Source organism: Eulemur rufifrons, chromosome 15 (genome assembly GCF_041146395.1).
Source record: "Eulemur rufifrons isolate Redbay chromosome 15, OSU_ERuf_1, whole genome shotgun sequence".
Classification (NCBI taxonomy): domain Eukaryota; kingdom Metazoa; phylum Chordata; class Mammalia; order Primates; family Lemuridae; genus Eulemur; species Eulemur rufifrons.
In genome coordinates this window covers 6701733-6719078 of record NC_090997.1, presented here as the reverse complement: position 1 = coordinate 6719078, position 17346 = coordinate 6701733, and the positions used below count along the sequence as shown (strand labels likewise).

The window sequence follows — 17346 nt, the reverse complement described above, 5'->3', positions numbered from 1 at the left end:
CTAATCAGACTACCTGTTAGCTTTTGTTTGTGAATCTGCTCATTGGCCAAATGACCCTGGAGGAATTTCTGTCCTTCTCTAGGCCTCAGTCCCTAGATCTGTAAACTCCAGGTGAGTCAGGTTATCTTAGTCCTTTGCAGCACTGAGGTCTCTATCCCAGGACTCTCGCTACCAAGCCAAATGTTGGATGACACGTGTGTGTAGGTGAGGGTGGGACTAGGAGAGGTGACAGGCTGGGCTGTCTACACTTGAACATAGTGAAAAGTGGAAGGGTCAAGGCCATGGCGCTGGAGTGGGCCCCACAGACTTGTGAGGGGTCCGGCCTGGGCCATGTTGGCAGAGGCTGCGGCTCCTGGACAGGCCCTGAGTGTGGCCGGGGAGCAGGGACATGGCCCTGAGGAGCAAAGACGGGGGCTTTGGACCAACACAGCCCTTGGCTCGCATCCTGTCTCTGCCACTTACCTGTGGGAGTTCGAGCAATTTAAGTCACTGAACTACTTTGGGCCCGAGTATCCTTATCTGAAAAAATGGAGCTAATAATGCTCATTATTCTCCTATGGATTTCCTAGATCATAAACTCAAAATGAGTGTTGCAACTCCACTGACTGGGCTTCTACAGAGACACGGTCTCCCTCACCCCTGTCCCCAGCTATGAGCTAGCACAGCGCACGGCACAGAGGAGTCAAGGCTTTGCAAGTGGGACGAGGACAGCCGAGGTTACTGTGAGGATCACACGTGTGATGGACGTTAAATTCTTACTCCTGTGCTTATCTCGTGGTGGGTTCTCAGGAAACACATGCATAAGAATCCCTTCCCTTCTCCGTGGTACTGGCCACGGGACCCAGGGAATCTCAATCTAATAGTTGTCAAACCAGTCAATGGCCGAATTCGCAACAGATGCTGAATGAATGTTTGCTGGATGGAGGCACAGATGAGATGTGCGGACGGGAAGACCCAGGCCCTGTCTGGGACTGGTGGGGGGACGGCAGGGGTCCTCATGAAGGGGTCGGTGTTTCTGAGGCCAAGGGTGGACTTTGCATTTAGTCACCTGACAAACTGGGCACCGCTGTGTGCAGGCACTGTCCTAGGGGCTGGGGACACAGCAAGGAGCAAGACAAAGCCTGGCCTACATAAAGCCTGTATCCTAGTGGGGAAAACAGACAAGGATAACGCTATGAAGAAAAATAAAGGAGAGCGAGGGGAATGAGAGTATTAACAAGGAACTACGCTAGGCAGTGTGGCCAGGCGGGGCCATTTAGGCGGGGACCTGTGGGCCCTGAAGGCCCCAGGGGAGAGTGTTCCAGGCTGACGGAATAGCAAGTTCAAAGGCCCGGAGACAGGAGCCTGCAGGGCGGGCAAGGGGGCCAGTGAGAGGGAGAGGAGGGGGAGAGGAAGTCAGAGAGCTCGTGGGGAGGTGGGGAGGCGGGGAGGCGGGGAGGTGGGGAGGCGGGGAGGCGGGGAGGCGGGGAGCAGAGCCGGCAGCCCAGCAAGTCCTTTTACACAGAGTGAGATGGGAGCCAGGAAGGGTCTTAAGCAGAAGAATGACACAAGCTGCCTTCAGTTGTACAGATCCCATGGTGGTTGGGAAGGTTCTAGTCTCTAGACTATAAGGGGTGGGAGGCCTCCCTCGCTTGCAAAGGCACGTGTGTGGCTGGAAGGAAGAGGAGGGCGAGAGAAGTGAGAGAGGGAGCCAGTGCTTGTGCGGCTGCAGACAGATACCGGGGCAGGGCAGGGTGAGGGGTGTGTCTTAGGGGCAGGAGAGGCTACGGGGCTGGCCGTAGGAGGGCCCTGGGGCTTCTCTTGGCCCAGATGAAACGTGGGCTGAGCTAGCTGGCACCATGACGTGGGGAGAGACAGGAGCGATGGGCAGCATGGGACTCCAGTCGGGATGGTGGGGCATTTGGCAGGGAGGCTGCCACCCTTCTAGGAAGAACGAGGGACTAGAGGCCTGGACAGTCCCAGGGCTGGCTTCTTGCCTCCTCCTCTACCCCAACAGAACAGGGCTTCTCACCACACCTTCTGAGCCAGGACTTCACTGCTCATGGGCACCTGGCCTCACTGTTAGTGGACTTTCTCACCAAGGGAAGCTCCAGATGACCTTGAGTCCATCACCCCCTCCTCTCTAAGCTTTTCAGTAAAAGAAGGGGTTTAACCTAGATGGTCTCCAACCAAGCCCCTTCTAGGATTTCTATTAATGGATGGAATCAGACACAGCATCTCCCCTACTTCTTTACCACTATGGTGGTTTCAAGTTCCGGTCATGCCCTCTTATCTTTCCTTCTCTCCCTGGGGCTGCCATGTACGGTAGTGCAAGGTGTTTACTGTACAAAGGCACCCAGCCAAGGGGGTAAGTGCGAACTCAAACCCAGCCCACATGCTACCCAACAAGCCATGTGCCCTGTCTGGCTCAAGGCTGCATTCAGAGTAAAAAGAATGCCTTTTTCCTAGTTTGTTCTAAGGTGCAGAATGGGCAGCACCCACTTCCCTGTCCCATGCACACACCCACTTCCATTCTTCCATGTCCATTCCTCTCCTCATCCCCAGCCTCAGACAGGGCAGATGGAGGGCAGCATTTGCAAGAAGTGCCCAGGGAGGGGAGGAGGGACAGCAGCTGCCTTTTCTGTGAGGAGCTCTGCCTCCTAAGCCGGGTGGTGCTTTTCCTCTCCTTATCAATGCTGTGAGTTGCCTCTTGAAATTGCTCTGCCATCATTAACACCGTGGATTAGGTCAGATGAGAGCATGTTTGCAGTCTTGGATGGCAAAGGCAAAATGCTGATGCTGATTATTCCAGATCTTCTGGGCATGGCCCATTCCGTGCTTGCAGTTCTTAATCAGAGAGGGGAGCAGCAGTTACATGCTTGGTGGGCCAGGGCCATGGTTGGGTCTAATCTGACTGCCAGGCACCTGCTGGTGTCCACAGCACCTGCTGGCTCACCCACTGGCTTGCCTGGACGTCACAGGTGGCCACTGTTACTCAGCACCAACACAGCTCTCAAGGAAGAAATGACCCCTTCAATGGCAACGTCTGTCTCCAGGCTGCTTTTGAACCATTAGCAACTCATCTGGGCAGGGACTGGGAGCATCTTTTTCCCTGGGCCTGATCAGCAAGTTTTATGTTTTGGGGCTCGCTGGTTGGCCATGCAGCTGGAGGGTGTCTTTCACACCACCCTCCTTCAGTGTCCCCTTCTGAAAAGCCTCTGTGCCCAGAGGAGGCCATGGCCTTGCATCATGGCCCCTCACCTCCTGGCCTCATACTCTACCTCCCCCAACCCTCGCCCTGTGCTCCAGCCACACGATGGTCCCGGTCACAGATCTCTGGCCCTTACTCATACTAGCCCCCTGCCAGGAATGCCTGCTCCGCCTTGCCCTGCAGGTGGAAGTTCATCATCTGTGGCGGGGGCTGCCTCACCCTGCCTGAGCACGCTCCAGCCCCCCACATCCAACTGCCAGCACCTGCATCTCTTGGCCCGAGGCTTTCTCCGGCTTCTGCGCCTGCACTGCCACTCTGTGCCGGTCAGGCCAGAAGTGCCGGGAAATCGGCGCCCTCCAGAAGCAGCCCTCAGCCACTGAGCTAAGGACTGGCAGAAGCTGGTGGAAGCACATCCCAGCTCCCTCACCCCTCTGGCGGGTCAAGTTTGAGGTGTGGTCTACAGTCTCCCAGAGTTCTTTGGTGAGAGTGAGCCCCGGTCGCCCACAGCAATAACTGGCTTGATAAAACACATTTCACTGGCTGCCTTCCCTCCCCTGTCTCTCCTCCACACTCCCCACAGAGTGTCTCCTCCTCCTCCTATGGTTTGAACATACATGTTCCTCCAAAATTCATATGTTGAAACTTAATTGCCAATGTAATAGTATTAAGAGGTGGGGCCTTTAGGAGGCTCTGCCCTCATGAACAGGTTAGTGTCCTTGTAAAAGGGCTTAAGGGAACTAGGTGGGTCCCTTTTTACCCTTCCTCCTTCTGCTATGTGAGGACACAGCGTTCGCCCCTCTGGAAGATGCAGCAATGAGGTGCCATCTTGGAAGCAGAGAACCAGACCTGCTGGCACCTTGATCTTGGACTTCTCAGCCTCCAGAACTGTGAGAAATAAATTTCTTTTATAGAACACCCAGTCTGAAATATTTTGTTATAGCAGCAGGAACAGACTAAGACACCTCCCAAATAAACTGCTCACACTCAAATCTTTGTCTCAGGGTCTGCTTCTGAGGGAAACAAACTAAGACATCAACTCCAATGTCCATCGCAGTGTCACCTCCTTTTTGCAGTTTCCCTTGACCATCCCCGGTTCCCACTCCTGGGGCAGACGGTCGGTTACTCGTCTCTGTTCCCAGGCCCTTTATACCTACCTCAACAGCACTGCTCATGCTGCACTGTGGTTTTGCCGTCCGCATGTCACAGGGCCCCCACCAGCGTGGGAACTCTTTGGGGATAGATACTATGTCCCTTCACCTTCATATTCTTTGAGCCTATAATACTGCCTGGCACAGAGCAGGTGCCCAGAATAATTTTTTTTCTTTCTTTTTTTTTTTTTTTTGCCAAAGATCCAGCAATGGAAATGCAATGAGTAAGAGGGAATGGAATGACACAAACAGGTCCCTACATCTTTCAAGAAAGAGATGCTGGGGCTGCTACTCCAAATGCTGTCACTTTGCAAGGTTACTTGGTTAGAACTTCAATCTCACTACTCACCTGCTCAACAGCCTGCAATGGCTCCCTATTATCCTCTCCAGCAAGGCCTCATTTCACTGATGACTTTCTGTCATCTGGCCCCATCCTAAGAGTCACTCAAGCCTCTTGCTCAAGGTCACGCTTTGCTCTCAACTGCCTGGCTTCAAGTCCTCACTCTGCCAGTTCCCAGCTGGGTAATCACGGACAAGTTACTTAGCCTCTCTGGGCCCTAGTTTCCTTATTTATTAAATGTAGATAATAACCCACTCCTATAATTATTTTGAGAATTTAAAATCACGCATGGGCCTTATGAATACATGACAAACCACTGAATTGTACACTTTAAAATGGTGATTTTATGGTATGTGAATAATGTCTCAAAAATAAGTATGGACAGGTGGCAGCACCTGTAGTCCCGGCTACAGGCAGGGTGCAGGAGGATCACTTGAGGCCAGAAATTCCAGGCTATAGTGAGTTATGGTCCTGCCTGTGAATAGGGCAATGTAGGGAGAGTTGCTCTCTTAAAAAAAAATTATGCCGGGTGTCTAGATCTTTGAAAATAAAATAGTGGTGATCATTGTTATCAACAAGGTTTCCCAAGTGCCAGGCACACAGCAGGTGCTCAGTAAATACTCATGGAATGACTGGAGAACATATTCCACAAGTATGTTTTAAGCATTGTCTACACCAGGTATGTGGGTGGTGGGGAACATAGAGATTCTAAGCCCAGTTTTGCATCCCTCAGGAAAGGAAGACTGAGTTATTCTCCGTGGAGGGAGGGCTTCGGGCCAAACCGGCGACTGGGGCCTCCTGACCCAGCTGTGCCCCGCTGCCTGGGGAATTCCAGCCTCTGCCTGTGTGTCCCACGTGGCAGACCCAAATCCAGCTGATCCTGAGCCATGGGTAAATTGTCCCAGGCCGAGTACTGTGTTCTTTCTTGTATCTGTCTGTGACTCTGGCTGTTATCTGATGTTCTGGGAATTGGCTTCAAACAGAATCTGGATGAACCCCTTATGGCCCGGATGCCACAGGCAAGGCCTGGAGGGCGCGGCTCTTCCGGCCTAGTTCCCAGTTCTTGGCCTCCTGGCCAAGGCACATCCTGCTTCCAAGTGCCCGTGTGGGGGTAAAAGTGGAGGCTCCATCTCTGCAAAGCTTAGGCTGAGGCTGAGGAGGGGCTGCGGGGTGGATTTTCTGGAGACAAGTCTGACGTCTGCCCGTGTGCAGCCTCGGGGGAAATGACCTGGGAGGGCAAGGCCAGGGTGCGGTGGGGGCCGCGAGGGGCTTGGGTGGGAAGGGGGCTGCCTGACAGATACTTCAACTCTCCCCTCGCTCCCTGGGAAGGGCCAGGAGCCCCGCACACAGCACACAGCAGGCATCTACTCTGTGCTGGTTGCACAGAAGCCCAGGGAGCTAGGGCCACCCTCCTAGTCTGGTGGCAGAAGCTTCTAGACCCGGAGGCTGGCTCAGCCTTGTGGTCACGACGGGCGGGGGAGGAGGAGGGCGCTGGCTCTTGGTTTAGGAGGCCGACTCGGCGAGGCAGGGCCGGCGGGAACCAGAGGCGGGAAGGGAGAAGCGCCCACGCACCGACCCTGCCTGGGCCAGAGGCCCTCACTGCGAAACCACGGTGCTCCCTCCTGATAGGGGGATGTCGAGTCTGTTTCTGGACCGAGACCTGCCCCCGGGTGGGGCGCACACTCAGCAGAGACCCTCCACCCTAACCCCTGGGGGAGGGGGCTTTTTTGCACACGTCCCTCCTACCCCAGCCCCTCCCCGCCCTGCACACCTAGACCCGGGCGCCCCTCGGTTCACACAGCCCGCCCACCCCGGGTATGCAGGGCCCTAAGGGGAGGTGAGGGGAGCGGGCGCACGCGAAGACGCGCGCGACCGGGTCCCTCTCTAGCTGTCACCCCCCACGTCCCCAGCATCTGGAGCCGCGTCCCCATGCCCGCCGCGCACACACACACACACACACGCTCACACACGCTCGCACAGCGCGCAGACCCCGCCCGCGGCCCCGCCCCGGCCCCTGCGGGCGCCCCCTCTGGCGCTCGCGGCCCCCACGCAGCCCACCCCGGGTGGCGGGAGGCGGCGGCTTCGGGCAGATTTGATTTTCCCGCAGCCCGGGCGCCCCGGAGCCGGAGCTCGAGCCGAGGAGGTGGCGCTTGCAGCCGCGTCCCAGCCCCGCTGCCGCCCGCGCCGAGACCCAGCGAGAGGCGGCGCAGCCCAGGCGCTCCGGGCTCCCGGCTCCGCGCTGCCCGCGCCCCGCCACCCCCGCCGCCCGCGCCCCATCCGGCCCCTCCAGCCCCCCACGCCCCTCTCCCGGTCTCCTGCACCCCCTCTACCCCGGCCCACAGCAGCACGCGCGCCCCTCTCTCTGTTCCCCTCTCCGCGACTCCGCGCGTCCCTCCCGGCGCCCTCTCCCCAGCCCCTCTCCGCCTCTCCCGCTGCGCCCCAGCTCCCTGGGCTCCTGGCCCCTCCCCGCTGGGCCCCTAGCCTCTTCGCGGCGTCACCCGAGCCCCCTCTTCGGTCCGCGGCCCCCGCTCCCTCCGCCCCCTTCCCTCTCTCACTTCCCACGCCCCCTCTTCGCGCTCCTCTCTCCTCCCCTTGCCGCCCAGCCCCGGCTCTGGAGTTGGGGGAGAGCCCAGGGCTCCAGTCGCTCCGGAGGAGGCGTGAATCGCGCAGGGATTGACTAATTTGGGGTGGGGGTGCGGTGGGCGATGGAGCAGCCCGAGGACATGGCGTCGCTGAGCGAGTTCGACTCCTTGGCGGGCAGCATCCCGGCCACCAAGGTGGAGATCACCGTGTCCTGCAGGTGAGCCGCCCGCTGGCTGGGTCCCCATGCCCCGCCCCTGGACCCGGAGCCCCGCAGCCCCTGGCGCTTCGACTCTCTGCCTCCGCGCGCGCCCCCTTCCCAGAGTGTCCTAGCCTCCAAGACGCGCCCCTGCCGGTCCGCCAAGAGCCCCTGCCCAGCTAGCTGCCGGTGGCCACGGCAGAATGGGAAGCCAGGCTGGGGTCATATCCCAGAAAGTTTGCACTCCAGGCTGTTGCTTCGAGGAGGTAGGAAGACACAGGAGCAGAGGGGTCCAGGCTCCCGAGTGGGGAGAGGGACGTGGTGAAAGGCGACACCAGGGTCTCCGCTTGGGCTATCTTTGACCAACCTTCTTCCCCAGGGAAGTGAAGGATTTGCCCCGTCCACCGTCCACCGCAGGCTTGCCTACCCCCTTCTCTGTCCTCCTCTCTATTCTGCCCCTTCCCACCCTTCACTCCAGCATCCTCATCCTCTCCTCCCCCACCCACCCACCTTCCTGGACCCCGGGATTCTAAAGCCTTCCTTCCCCTCCAACAACAAAATCAACTCTTGGAAAAGGATCAGATTGACTCAGTCATACTGAGGTGTGGATAAATGATAACAACTTAAAGTGGCACCATTTTAAAAAAAAGGGTAACTTGGGTCCAGAATCTCAAGCCAAAGGAATAGAACACTGTGAGATTTTAGAGCCCAGCAGGGAAGGAGTAGTGTTTTTGTGGGCTACCACCCCCAAATCCTCAGTCATGTCACAAGGGTTGGGGGGCGACTTCCCTAAGAGCTGGGTCTCCCCCAGGTTGTCCTAGGTGAGGGGAAGGCTGCCCGGGCAGTCAGAGGGGATGGGTGGTGGAGGGGGTTGTTCCCTAGTGCACTCACGCTGTGGCGGGCCTGGGATCCCTGCCTTGCCGTGGCTGCGAGGGGCACTGTGGCCCAGGCCTAGCCCCCTTAAAGTTCCCCTAGAGATGCCGTGCTCCCTTCCCCAAATAACTGAGAGCAGTTTTGGGGCCCTGGCTGGCCCTTGCTCCAAATGGCCCACCCCATCCTCTTCCAAATCACTCATTGGTCAGCCCCTTCATGCTCGGTGACCTCGTTGCCCCCCAGCCCTGTATTACAAAGTTGGGGCATTGGGGAGGAATAGGTAGAGCCAGAGAGGCTGGGCAGGGCTGTGAAAGAGGGAGGGATTCGGGGGTACTTTCTCCTGAAGACTTGTGGGGGAGTGGGAGTGGGGGCTTGGTGTGGTGGAGCATAGCTGCCCCCAAGCCAGGCCCTCCAGGGGCTCCTGTGACAGCTCCCAGTGTCCCCCCTCATCCCGCACCCCATGCTGTCAGAATCATCTCCCAGCGCCATTCGTATCTTGTGTTGCTCTGCTGGGGGATTCCTGCTGGCTCATTAGCTCCAGTCTCACCTCCTCAGACATCGGCAGCTAACACAGCCCTCCTTCCCTTCTGCGCGCACAGCCCGCTCCTGGCGCTCCCTCCCAGCTTCTGTCATACCTGTCCTCTTCAGAGTCGTGGGGATCCTTCCCACCTCCAAGCCTCCAAACAGCCCGTTCCCGTCCACGTTTCACTCCTCCCTCAGCTGTCAGTTCCTGTCCCCCCATCCTGAAAGGCCTGGCCTCCCGCTCCCGCCTCCGGGCATCCTCTCATCCATGAGACACCCAGCTCAAATTACTATCTTCTGTGTCCCCTGGGCCCTGAGTACTCAGCCGGGGCCACGGGTCACTCCTATACTGAGGACTAAACCTCTTAAGACATCTCAGGTGTGTAGACTTCATCCCTTCTCCGCCCGAGCATTCCGGGGCAGGGACTCCCACCCTGAATCAGACCCACAGACCCTCTACTCCAGTGGAGAGAAAAGGAGACAGGGCAGGTGATATTGTGGTTTTGGAGTTAGGCTTCTTGAAATGGAACCTCTGCTTCAGCACTTGGGCACACTTGAAGCCTCAGCTTTCCCCTTATGTCAAGCACAAACAACAAGCAACATGTATGTACCCACGGAGGAACCTGCTAGCCAAGGTAGCTCACGTGCCTAGAACAGTGCCTGGCAGCCATAGAGGAGCACGAAGCCCTAGCAGACTACTTTGCACTTGCCTGGCACACAGTAGGTGTTCAATAAGTAGCTACCCTAAGACAGTAGCACTTGGTCCCTCTGGCTTGCTCTCTGGAAGTAGAGGTGTGTCCAAAGGACTCAAACCTCTTGTATAAGAAGTAGCTTGGGATGCATCTGAGCTCCTGGGAGATGTGGCTCTGGGGCCGACCCTGGCATCCATTCCCTTGCGGGGGACATGACCCATCAGCCTGAGGAGGGTCTGACCTGGGTCCTGCTCCTGCTCTCCAGAAAGCCGGAGGGTGGGGAAGTGGGTTTTAGTGGGGAGGGAGGAGGAGGGAGGAGTCACTTGGAAAAGAGTGGAGGGGAAGAAACAATCTGGGTGGCCTTGAAATTGTTGATCAAGCTCTTAGCTGCAACTATTGAGGTTCTAGAACAGAGAGAGACGGAAACAGGAGGAGGATGGGGAGGAGGGAGAGGTACACAGAGTGACTTTCTCTGGCATATTCTCCACTGCATGGTCCCCAGTTAAAAGGAGTCTAGTCCCTCTCTCCTGCACCCTGTGGTCAGCGCTGACCGGGCCCCCGGAGAGGAGGCTATGGGCTGCCCCTGCCCTGAGCATCTAGGTGTCACCTGCTGGTGGGCAGGGAACAGTAGGACAGGCAGAGAGGCTGGGAGGTGAGAAGGGGGTTTCAGGATGAACAGCTCGGGTGGAGGGGGCCATTGTTTCAGGGATGGCTCCCAGGAATGCTGGTTTCCAGTTCCCTTCTCCCTCTGCTCCTCATGAGGGGTCCTATGACCCACTGCAGCCCCAGGAGGCCCCCCTCCCACGCCTATCCTAGGGCGCTCCTCGCTGAGCAAAGCTGCCTGATGCAGGGGCATGTCCGAGCCAGAGCACAGGCCACCATGCTGAAGGTAACACTGTGGGATGGACGTGTTCGGGCCTCTGCTCCAGGTGGAGTATATCTTCGGCTAATCTATAGTCTGCTCCCAAACAATTATTTTTTTTACCAATTTTGGTAAACTAAGGGCTGAAGATCAGAAAGCCTTTGGTTGTTTGGCGCAATGGTTAGGACTGTGAGCTCTGGCACCTGTCTCCTGGGGTTCAAATCCCAGCTCTGTTCCTGTGATCACGGGTAAACTACTTAAGCTGGCTGTGCTTCAGTTTCCTCATCTGTAAAGCAAGCATAATCCTTACCAGGTATGAGGATTAAGTGGATTAATCCACAAATAGTGGTTGATGTCGATTATTTGACAACTGAAAGTAAATGAAGGTCTGTGTCTATACCTGGGTCCCAGGTTTGTGTGGGTCCTGGAGATCTGATCTATCTAGAGATTCTTAGAGGATGTTTTGGGAGTGGGTAAGGCAGGTGGTTTGTGGAAGTTGATACCAGTAGACGTTGTAGAAAATATGACTTTAGGCCAAGCACAGTGTCACGCTGGTAATCCCAGCACTTTTGGAGGCTGTGGTGGGAGGATCACTTGAGGCCAGGAGTTGGAGACCAGCCTGGGCAACCTAGTAATACTCCATCTCTACAAAAAATTTAAAAAATTAGATGTGCATGTGGCTCATGCCTGTAGTACTAGCAACTGGGGAGGCTGAGGCATGAGGATCGCTTGAGCCCAGGAGTTCGAGGCTGTAGTGAGCTGTGATTGTGTCATTGCACTCTCGCCTGGGCAACAGAGCAAGACCTTATCTCAAAAAAACAAAAACAAAAGCAAAAAAAAAAAAAAAAAGAAAGAAAGGAAAAGAAAATGTGACTTTAAAGACCCTACACCCTTGAGCCAAAAGCTCTTCCTTACTCCGATGGTCTGTTCTAGACCTTTCCTGTCTTCGTTAGCCACCCTGCAGACCAAGTCAAAATTTACTTGTCTGGTGTCCCATTCCCCAAAGTCCCCACTATTTTCCAGGTCTCTATGTAACCCATCGTCTGGTGCCGGGATCTGGACCAGCAATGGTGGTTAGAAAGAATGATTTGCATTTTTTACATAACCAGAAACCTTTGCACTGGGGCAGGGTCCGGCTGGAGAAGCAACGCACAGTTCCACACTGAGACCAAGAGACCCAGGGAAGATGGGGAGGGGAGAGTCCCGAGGCAGCCTGATCTCTTAGCCCTGTTGGAATGCCGCAAGCAGCTGCTCTCTCCCCGCTAGCTGGTATGGGGCCCTCAGGCAGCTGTTGCCTCTGCCCCAGAGACACTCTTTTCTGCTGTCTGTTCAGGTTGGCATTTTGCTGCCTCAGGGCCTGAGAGGCAGCCCAGCTCGGCAGCAGTGTGCCCTGGGCCTCTCAGAAGGGGCGTAAACCTGCTCTGGGCCTTTCCTTCTGACAGGCAGGAGGAGGGTGGCTTTGGGGAAGGGGAGGCCTAGGGACAGTGTGGCAGATGTCAAATCTAGTGCTAGGGAAAAGAGGTCCATTTAACCATTCAGTATGCCAAGGTACTCAGTTTAGTGGAGCCAGGGCAGTACTAACAATGGCATTTATTGAGCGCTTCCTACATACTAGGGCAGGTAATAAGTATTTACATCTGTATTAGGCTGAACCATGTACAATTGCCTATACTCAAGTGTTTTTAACCTATTCAAATAGCACTTTTGTGTGGTTCAAACTGGGATCATTACATTAGTTTTGAGTTGCTCTGTAACGAATTACCACAAACCTATAGCCTAGAACAACAGCCACCTATTCCCCGTCTGTAGGTCGGAAGTCCAGGCACAGCATGGACTGGCTCCTCTGCCCAGGCTCGCACTAGGCTGGAATCAAGGTGTTAGCCGGGCTGTGATCTCTGCCCCGGCTCGGGGTCCTCTTCCAAGATCTCTGGGTTTTGGCAGAGTTCAGTTTCTTGCAGCAGTAAGATTAAATTTGTTTTCCTCCTGGCTGTTAGACCAGGGCGACTCTCAGCTCGTATAGGCCACCCCTAGGCCCTTGGCGTGTGGCCCCTTCACAGCGCGGCAGCGTGCTTCTTCAGAGCCAGCAGGACAATCTTTCCCCAGCCTGCTACAACGGAGTCTTACGTAAAGCAACCGTGGTCACAGGGGTGAGCATCTGCTCACCTGTGCCATGTATCGTGACCTGATCACACGAGTGACTGTCCCACCATATTCCCAGGTCCCACCCACACTCAAGGGGAGGGGGATTCTACAGGTGTGCGCACCAGGGGGCAGGAATCTCAAAGGCCATCTTGTGTTTCTGCCTACCACAATGACTATATCTTTTAACCTCACAACAGTCCTGCGAGATAGATAGTATTTACCCTTTTTGCTAATTAGGAAGTTGGGGCTCAGAGAGGTTACGGGACCTGCCCAGATTTACACAGCTAGTACATTTGTAGAGGAGGATCTAAATCCAGTTCTGTCAGACTTCAAAGCCTTGAGGGGTTTCTTGAGGTTGGGGGTTGGAGTCTCCATGGCGATCATGGTAGAGGCCTGGGTAGTAACTGTGGTAGGTGTGACCCAGAGGTAGGCGTCTCTCCCCAGGGATGGAAGAGGCCTTCCTTGCTAAGGGATGCCTGTGATTCTGAGAGGCAGACCCAGATCTGGGATATCCCCAGGGAGCAGCAGCCAGAGAGCGTCACAAGATGGAAGCCAGCCTTCCATGGCATCCAGACCATGCGATGTAGCTTACCAACCCTCCTCTCCCAGCTCACAGGCCTCCCTGCTCAGACCCAAGGCCATCACTAGAGGTGACCTACCATTGGGAAAAAAGGGTAGGGAGGAGGCAGGGAAATGAGGCTGGAAAGCTCTGGGGCAGAGAGGAGTCAGGCTCGGTTAGGAATGCTTTGGCTGTAGGTGACAGAAAATCTGACTGATAGTGGCTTTAAACCTGAACTACATTTATTTTCTCGGGTCACAATGAGTCTGGAGGTAGATTGGCTCATTTTGCCATCAGGGACCCAGCTCTCTCTCTACTTCGCTATCATCTCAATGGCAGGCTCATTGGCACAAAATGGCTGCCTCTGCTTCAGGCGTCACGACCACATCCAAAGACGGGAAGCTAGGTGTAGTGCCACAGGCTTCTCGTTGAAAAGTTCTATTTGAAGAACACACATTCCCTCCCAAAATCTTGTAGCAAACTTCCATGCATATTTCAGTGGCCAAAACTGGGTCCCGTGTCCACTCCTAGACTAGGGCCAAGGGCCTCCCTTCCCTGACTTCAGGGGGTCTTCCTCAGCTCTGAACTAGTGTGCATTCTGTTAGCAGGAAGAGCATGGGGACTGCTTGCTGTACATGGGCCGCCCTGGCATTGCCACAGGGGCTCTCCAAGGAGGCCGCCTGAGCTCCCTGGGGCTGTGAGAGGCATGGAGTTTGGCATCTCTGAAGACCGACTCCTCAGATTGTCCTGCAGCCAGTGGACAGGTGACTGGGGACTGATTCTCCAAGTGCAGCTTGGCTGGACCCCTGACTGCTTCTCTTTCTGCCAGTTTGCCAGCCAAGGAACAAAAGGCTTAGTGTGATTTCACATCACTGCAAGTTGCTTCTGTCCCCTGACATCTTTTCCACTGGCCTGGCGCAGCACCTGAAGGCCCCAGTAGGACAGCTTTACGCCTTGGGTATGGCAGAAACCTAGGCGGGACCCTGGCAGTCACTGCAGTTTCTGGCTTCTCTGAGGTCTGGGCCAGGTCATTTAAGTTGTCCAACTTTAGTCTCTCCATCTGTAAAGTGGTGGAGGATACTGGTCCTGTCCGCATCTCCTAGGATTGTTAGGAAGACAAAAGAGATTAAATCTGTGAAGTTCTGTATAAACTGCAATGCACTAAGAAGTTTATGATAATAGGTACCAATAACTGAACACTAGTGACGCATTCATTCGATAATTGACATTGATCTTGATTTGCCATTGAGAGTCCTGTCTTTGCCTGGCACAGTTCTAAGTGCTGGGGACATATGGGTGAACCAGACAGGCAAACTCTCTTTCCTCATAGAACTCATGTGGGGTGGGGGTGGAGGTGGAATATAAACAAATGTACACGTTTTTTGATTAAGCAAATAATGTCTGATGGGGATCAGTGGTCTGTAAATAAGTTTGTGGCTGTTTGGTATGTTTTAGACAAGACAGACAGGTGACGTTTGAGCTGAGCTGAGGGAAGATCTGGAGGAAGGGTGATGAAGGTAGGGAGAACAGCAAGTGCAAAGGCCCTGTGGTAGAAAAGGCCTTGGTATGCTTGTGAAACTGCAGGGAGACCAGTGTGGCTGGGGCAGAGTGAGAAGTGGGGGAGCAGAGGAGGATGAGGTCAGAGAGGAAATGGGAGTGCAGATCGTGGCCTGCAGGCCATGCTAGGGAATTCGATTTATTATTTTAACAGCCGTTGGGTGGCAGGTGTTACATACGACTTCTGATTGACCTTTCAAGGAAAATTCTCTGGTTGCCGCGAAGAGAACGGACTGGTGAGGGGTGGGGACATGAGGCACTGAAGCACGTTGCTGGGCAGGAGGCCACTGCAGCCTACAAGTGCCAGGCGATGGTGATGGTGGCAGGCGGAAGAGTGGACGGTTTGGGAGGAGTTTTTGAAGCAGAAACCTTTAAGACTTGATGGATGGGACCGGAGGGGGCGTAGGGACAGAGAAGAACTGAGCACACTCTCCACATTTCTGTTGTAAGCTATTGGCTTCACAGCAACCCCACAGGGCCGGTGTGTGACCCGTGCACAGATAAGGAGGCTGAGGTGAAGTAGCTTGTCCGGGGTTAGAGTTTTACCATGTGGCGGTGTGGATGCTTCCAGCTTGGACGCTTTGGAGGCCTGAGCTCATGCTCTCACCCCTTGGCCGTGCAGCATGGGAGGGACACTTATTGCAGTAATTAATTATACAAATGCAAATAACCCAGGAAGGAGTGCTCCCTAAGCCATGCAGAAATTGCTTTTTAGACCTGGGTGAGGTTGCTTGGCAGGGAGACAGTTGCTTGCACAAGGGATCTGAAAGGGGCGATGGGTGAGCGCCGGGCTGGGTGCCAAGGTCCCTCTCCTCCCAGCTCCCTCCCTGCTTTCCTCAGGTAACTTTTGCCTGTTAGGGCGGGAGCTGGGCGGGTGTGGGAAACTCTCCAGTTCTTCTCTCTAGTCGTCCATCTCGAGCAGCTCTGAGAGGCTGGGGCAGGAAACAGGGCGGTGAGGCCACAAGGGGCACTGCTGGCCCAGGTGGAGCTGGGGGGGCCCTGGCTCTTGGCAGTGCAGGTGCTCCCCGGGGCACCTCCAGATGAGCTTGAGCTTCAGAGTTCAGATCTCAGCACACTCCCTGACAAGCCAGGCGACACCGGCACATTGCTTAACCTCAGCTGCCTTGCCTGTGGCATGGGAGCCACGTCCACCTCCTGGCATCCATATGTAGGGTAAATAGGGTGTCACGGGTTAAGGACCCCACAAAGGACTTGGCACCGGTTGTGTCCCTGATCTGTGTCATCCCTCTCCCACCCCACTTGCCAGATGTGTGGGGTTGAGTTGCTCCATAGAGAAACGGGGTGATGCTGGCAGGCCCTGCAGATCCAGGGGTGTCTGTGGAGCCCTCAGGATTCCTGTTTCTACCTGACCTTGGCTCACCAGCCCCGGTCTCCCCTCGAGGAAGGCGGTACAGCCAGATGGGTGGTGGTGGGCGAGGGCATGTCCTCGGGTCCTGCCACAGCCAGCCTTTACAGAGCAGGGCAGGGAGAATGTGGGGCACTCCTAGAAGCCATCTTTATTCTCCACGGGCCTTTATTGAGCACTTACTGTATGCCAGGCACTGAACTGCAACTTACTATGTGCCAGACACTATTCTCACTGCTTTGCATGTATGAACTCTATTAATCTCAGAAAACCCCTGGGAGGGTGGGTCTATTATTACCCCTTCTGTACAGATGCGGGTACAGAAGCACAGAGAGGTTAAGTCACTTGCCTGAGGCCACACAGCTGGTAAGGGGCAGAGCTGAAACTCCAAGTTGTGCTCTCAACACCCCCACCTTTCGCCCCACGTTGGAGGGATGATTCGGGTGGGTTGTTGGGAAGAGATAAACCATCTTTTCTTAACCTTTTAGCCTCATGAATCTCCTTGGGAATCTGATGAAAGCTCTGCAAAAGAGTGTGTCCATGTATGTGTACCAATATGCTATATCCTGCTTACAGTTTCAGAGGGTCCATGACCCCCATTAAGGACCCTGGTCCAGGAAAATGTGTCTCTTTCTGTGCTGCAGCCAGAGTCTTTGTTGAGTTCAAAGCATTTATGGGCTTTGTTTAGAGACAACCAGGAATGTGTGATGGTCAGTTCACCCAGCATCTCAGCTCAGCCTGAGGACGGGGCCGCGTCTCCCCTCAGACTGGGGCTCCCCGAGGTCAGGGCTGTGTCTCCACCTCACACTGGAACCTTTCTTAAGCCCCTACCCGCACCTTTCTTAAGCGTGTCAGATGGAAGGTGTCACCCGAAGGCCCCTCCTTTGGCCCCTGCGGGGGCTCTCCTCTCTCCTCTCCAGTGCCTTCTCCCCTTGCTGGGCCTCGGAGACTTGTGAGCTCAGGGCCCAGTGGATGACCGTTTTCTCACAGCCACCCTATTGGAAATGATTCCTTGAGGGCGAGCAGGAGAAGGGCCCTCGGCTCCGTTTCCCTGGCCTTGATTTAAGGAACAAAAGAAGCCAAGCTCCAGGCTGCTGTGCAGACAGCGGAAGGGTTGTGTGTTCTTTCGGGGGAAAAAATACATTTTGCCTATTGGAAAAAATTTCCCTTTGAGCTCTGCAAAGACAGAAAGTGGAAGAAAAGCACTTGTGGTCAGGTCTCATCTATGCCCACGGCTCCACCCTTCTTCGGGGCGGAAGACCTGGCTTCCTGGCCCAGGCTTCTTCTGGGTGTGTGCCCGTGGGCAGGTCACTCAC

At 55.4% G+C, this 17346-nt stretch overlaps 1 protein-coding gene across 2 annotated transcripts in view; it reads left to right on the top strand.

Moving 5' to 3' along the window:
• Positions 1-7317: 7317 nt before the first annotated feature.
• The window catches only part of CPNE5 (copine 5), an 85829-nt gene continuing 75800 nt past the window's right edge, over positions 7318-17346 (top strand). For both annotated transcript variants that reach the window (XM_069487917.1, XM_069487916.1), the window contains exon 1: positions 7318-7478. In XM_069487917.1, the coding sequence (XP_069344018.1) occupies positions 7384-7478 (95 nt within the window). In that variant the 5' untranslated portion in view covers positions 7318-7383. The remainder of the gene's footprint in view (positions 7479-17346) is intronic.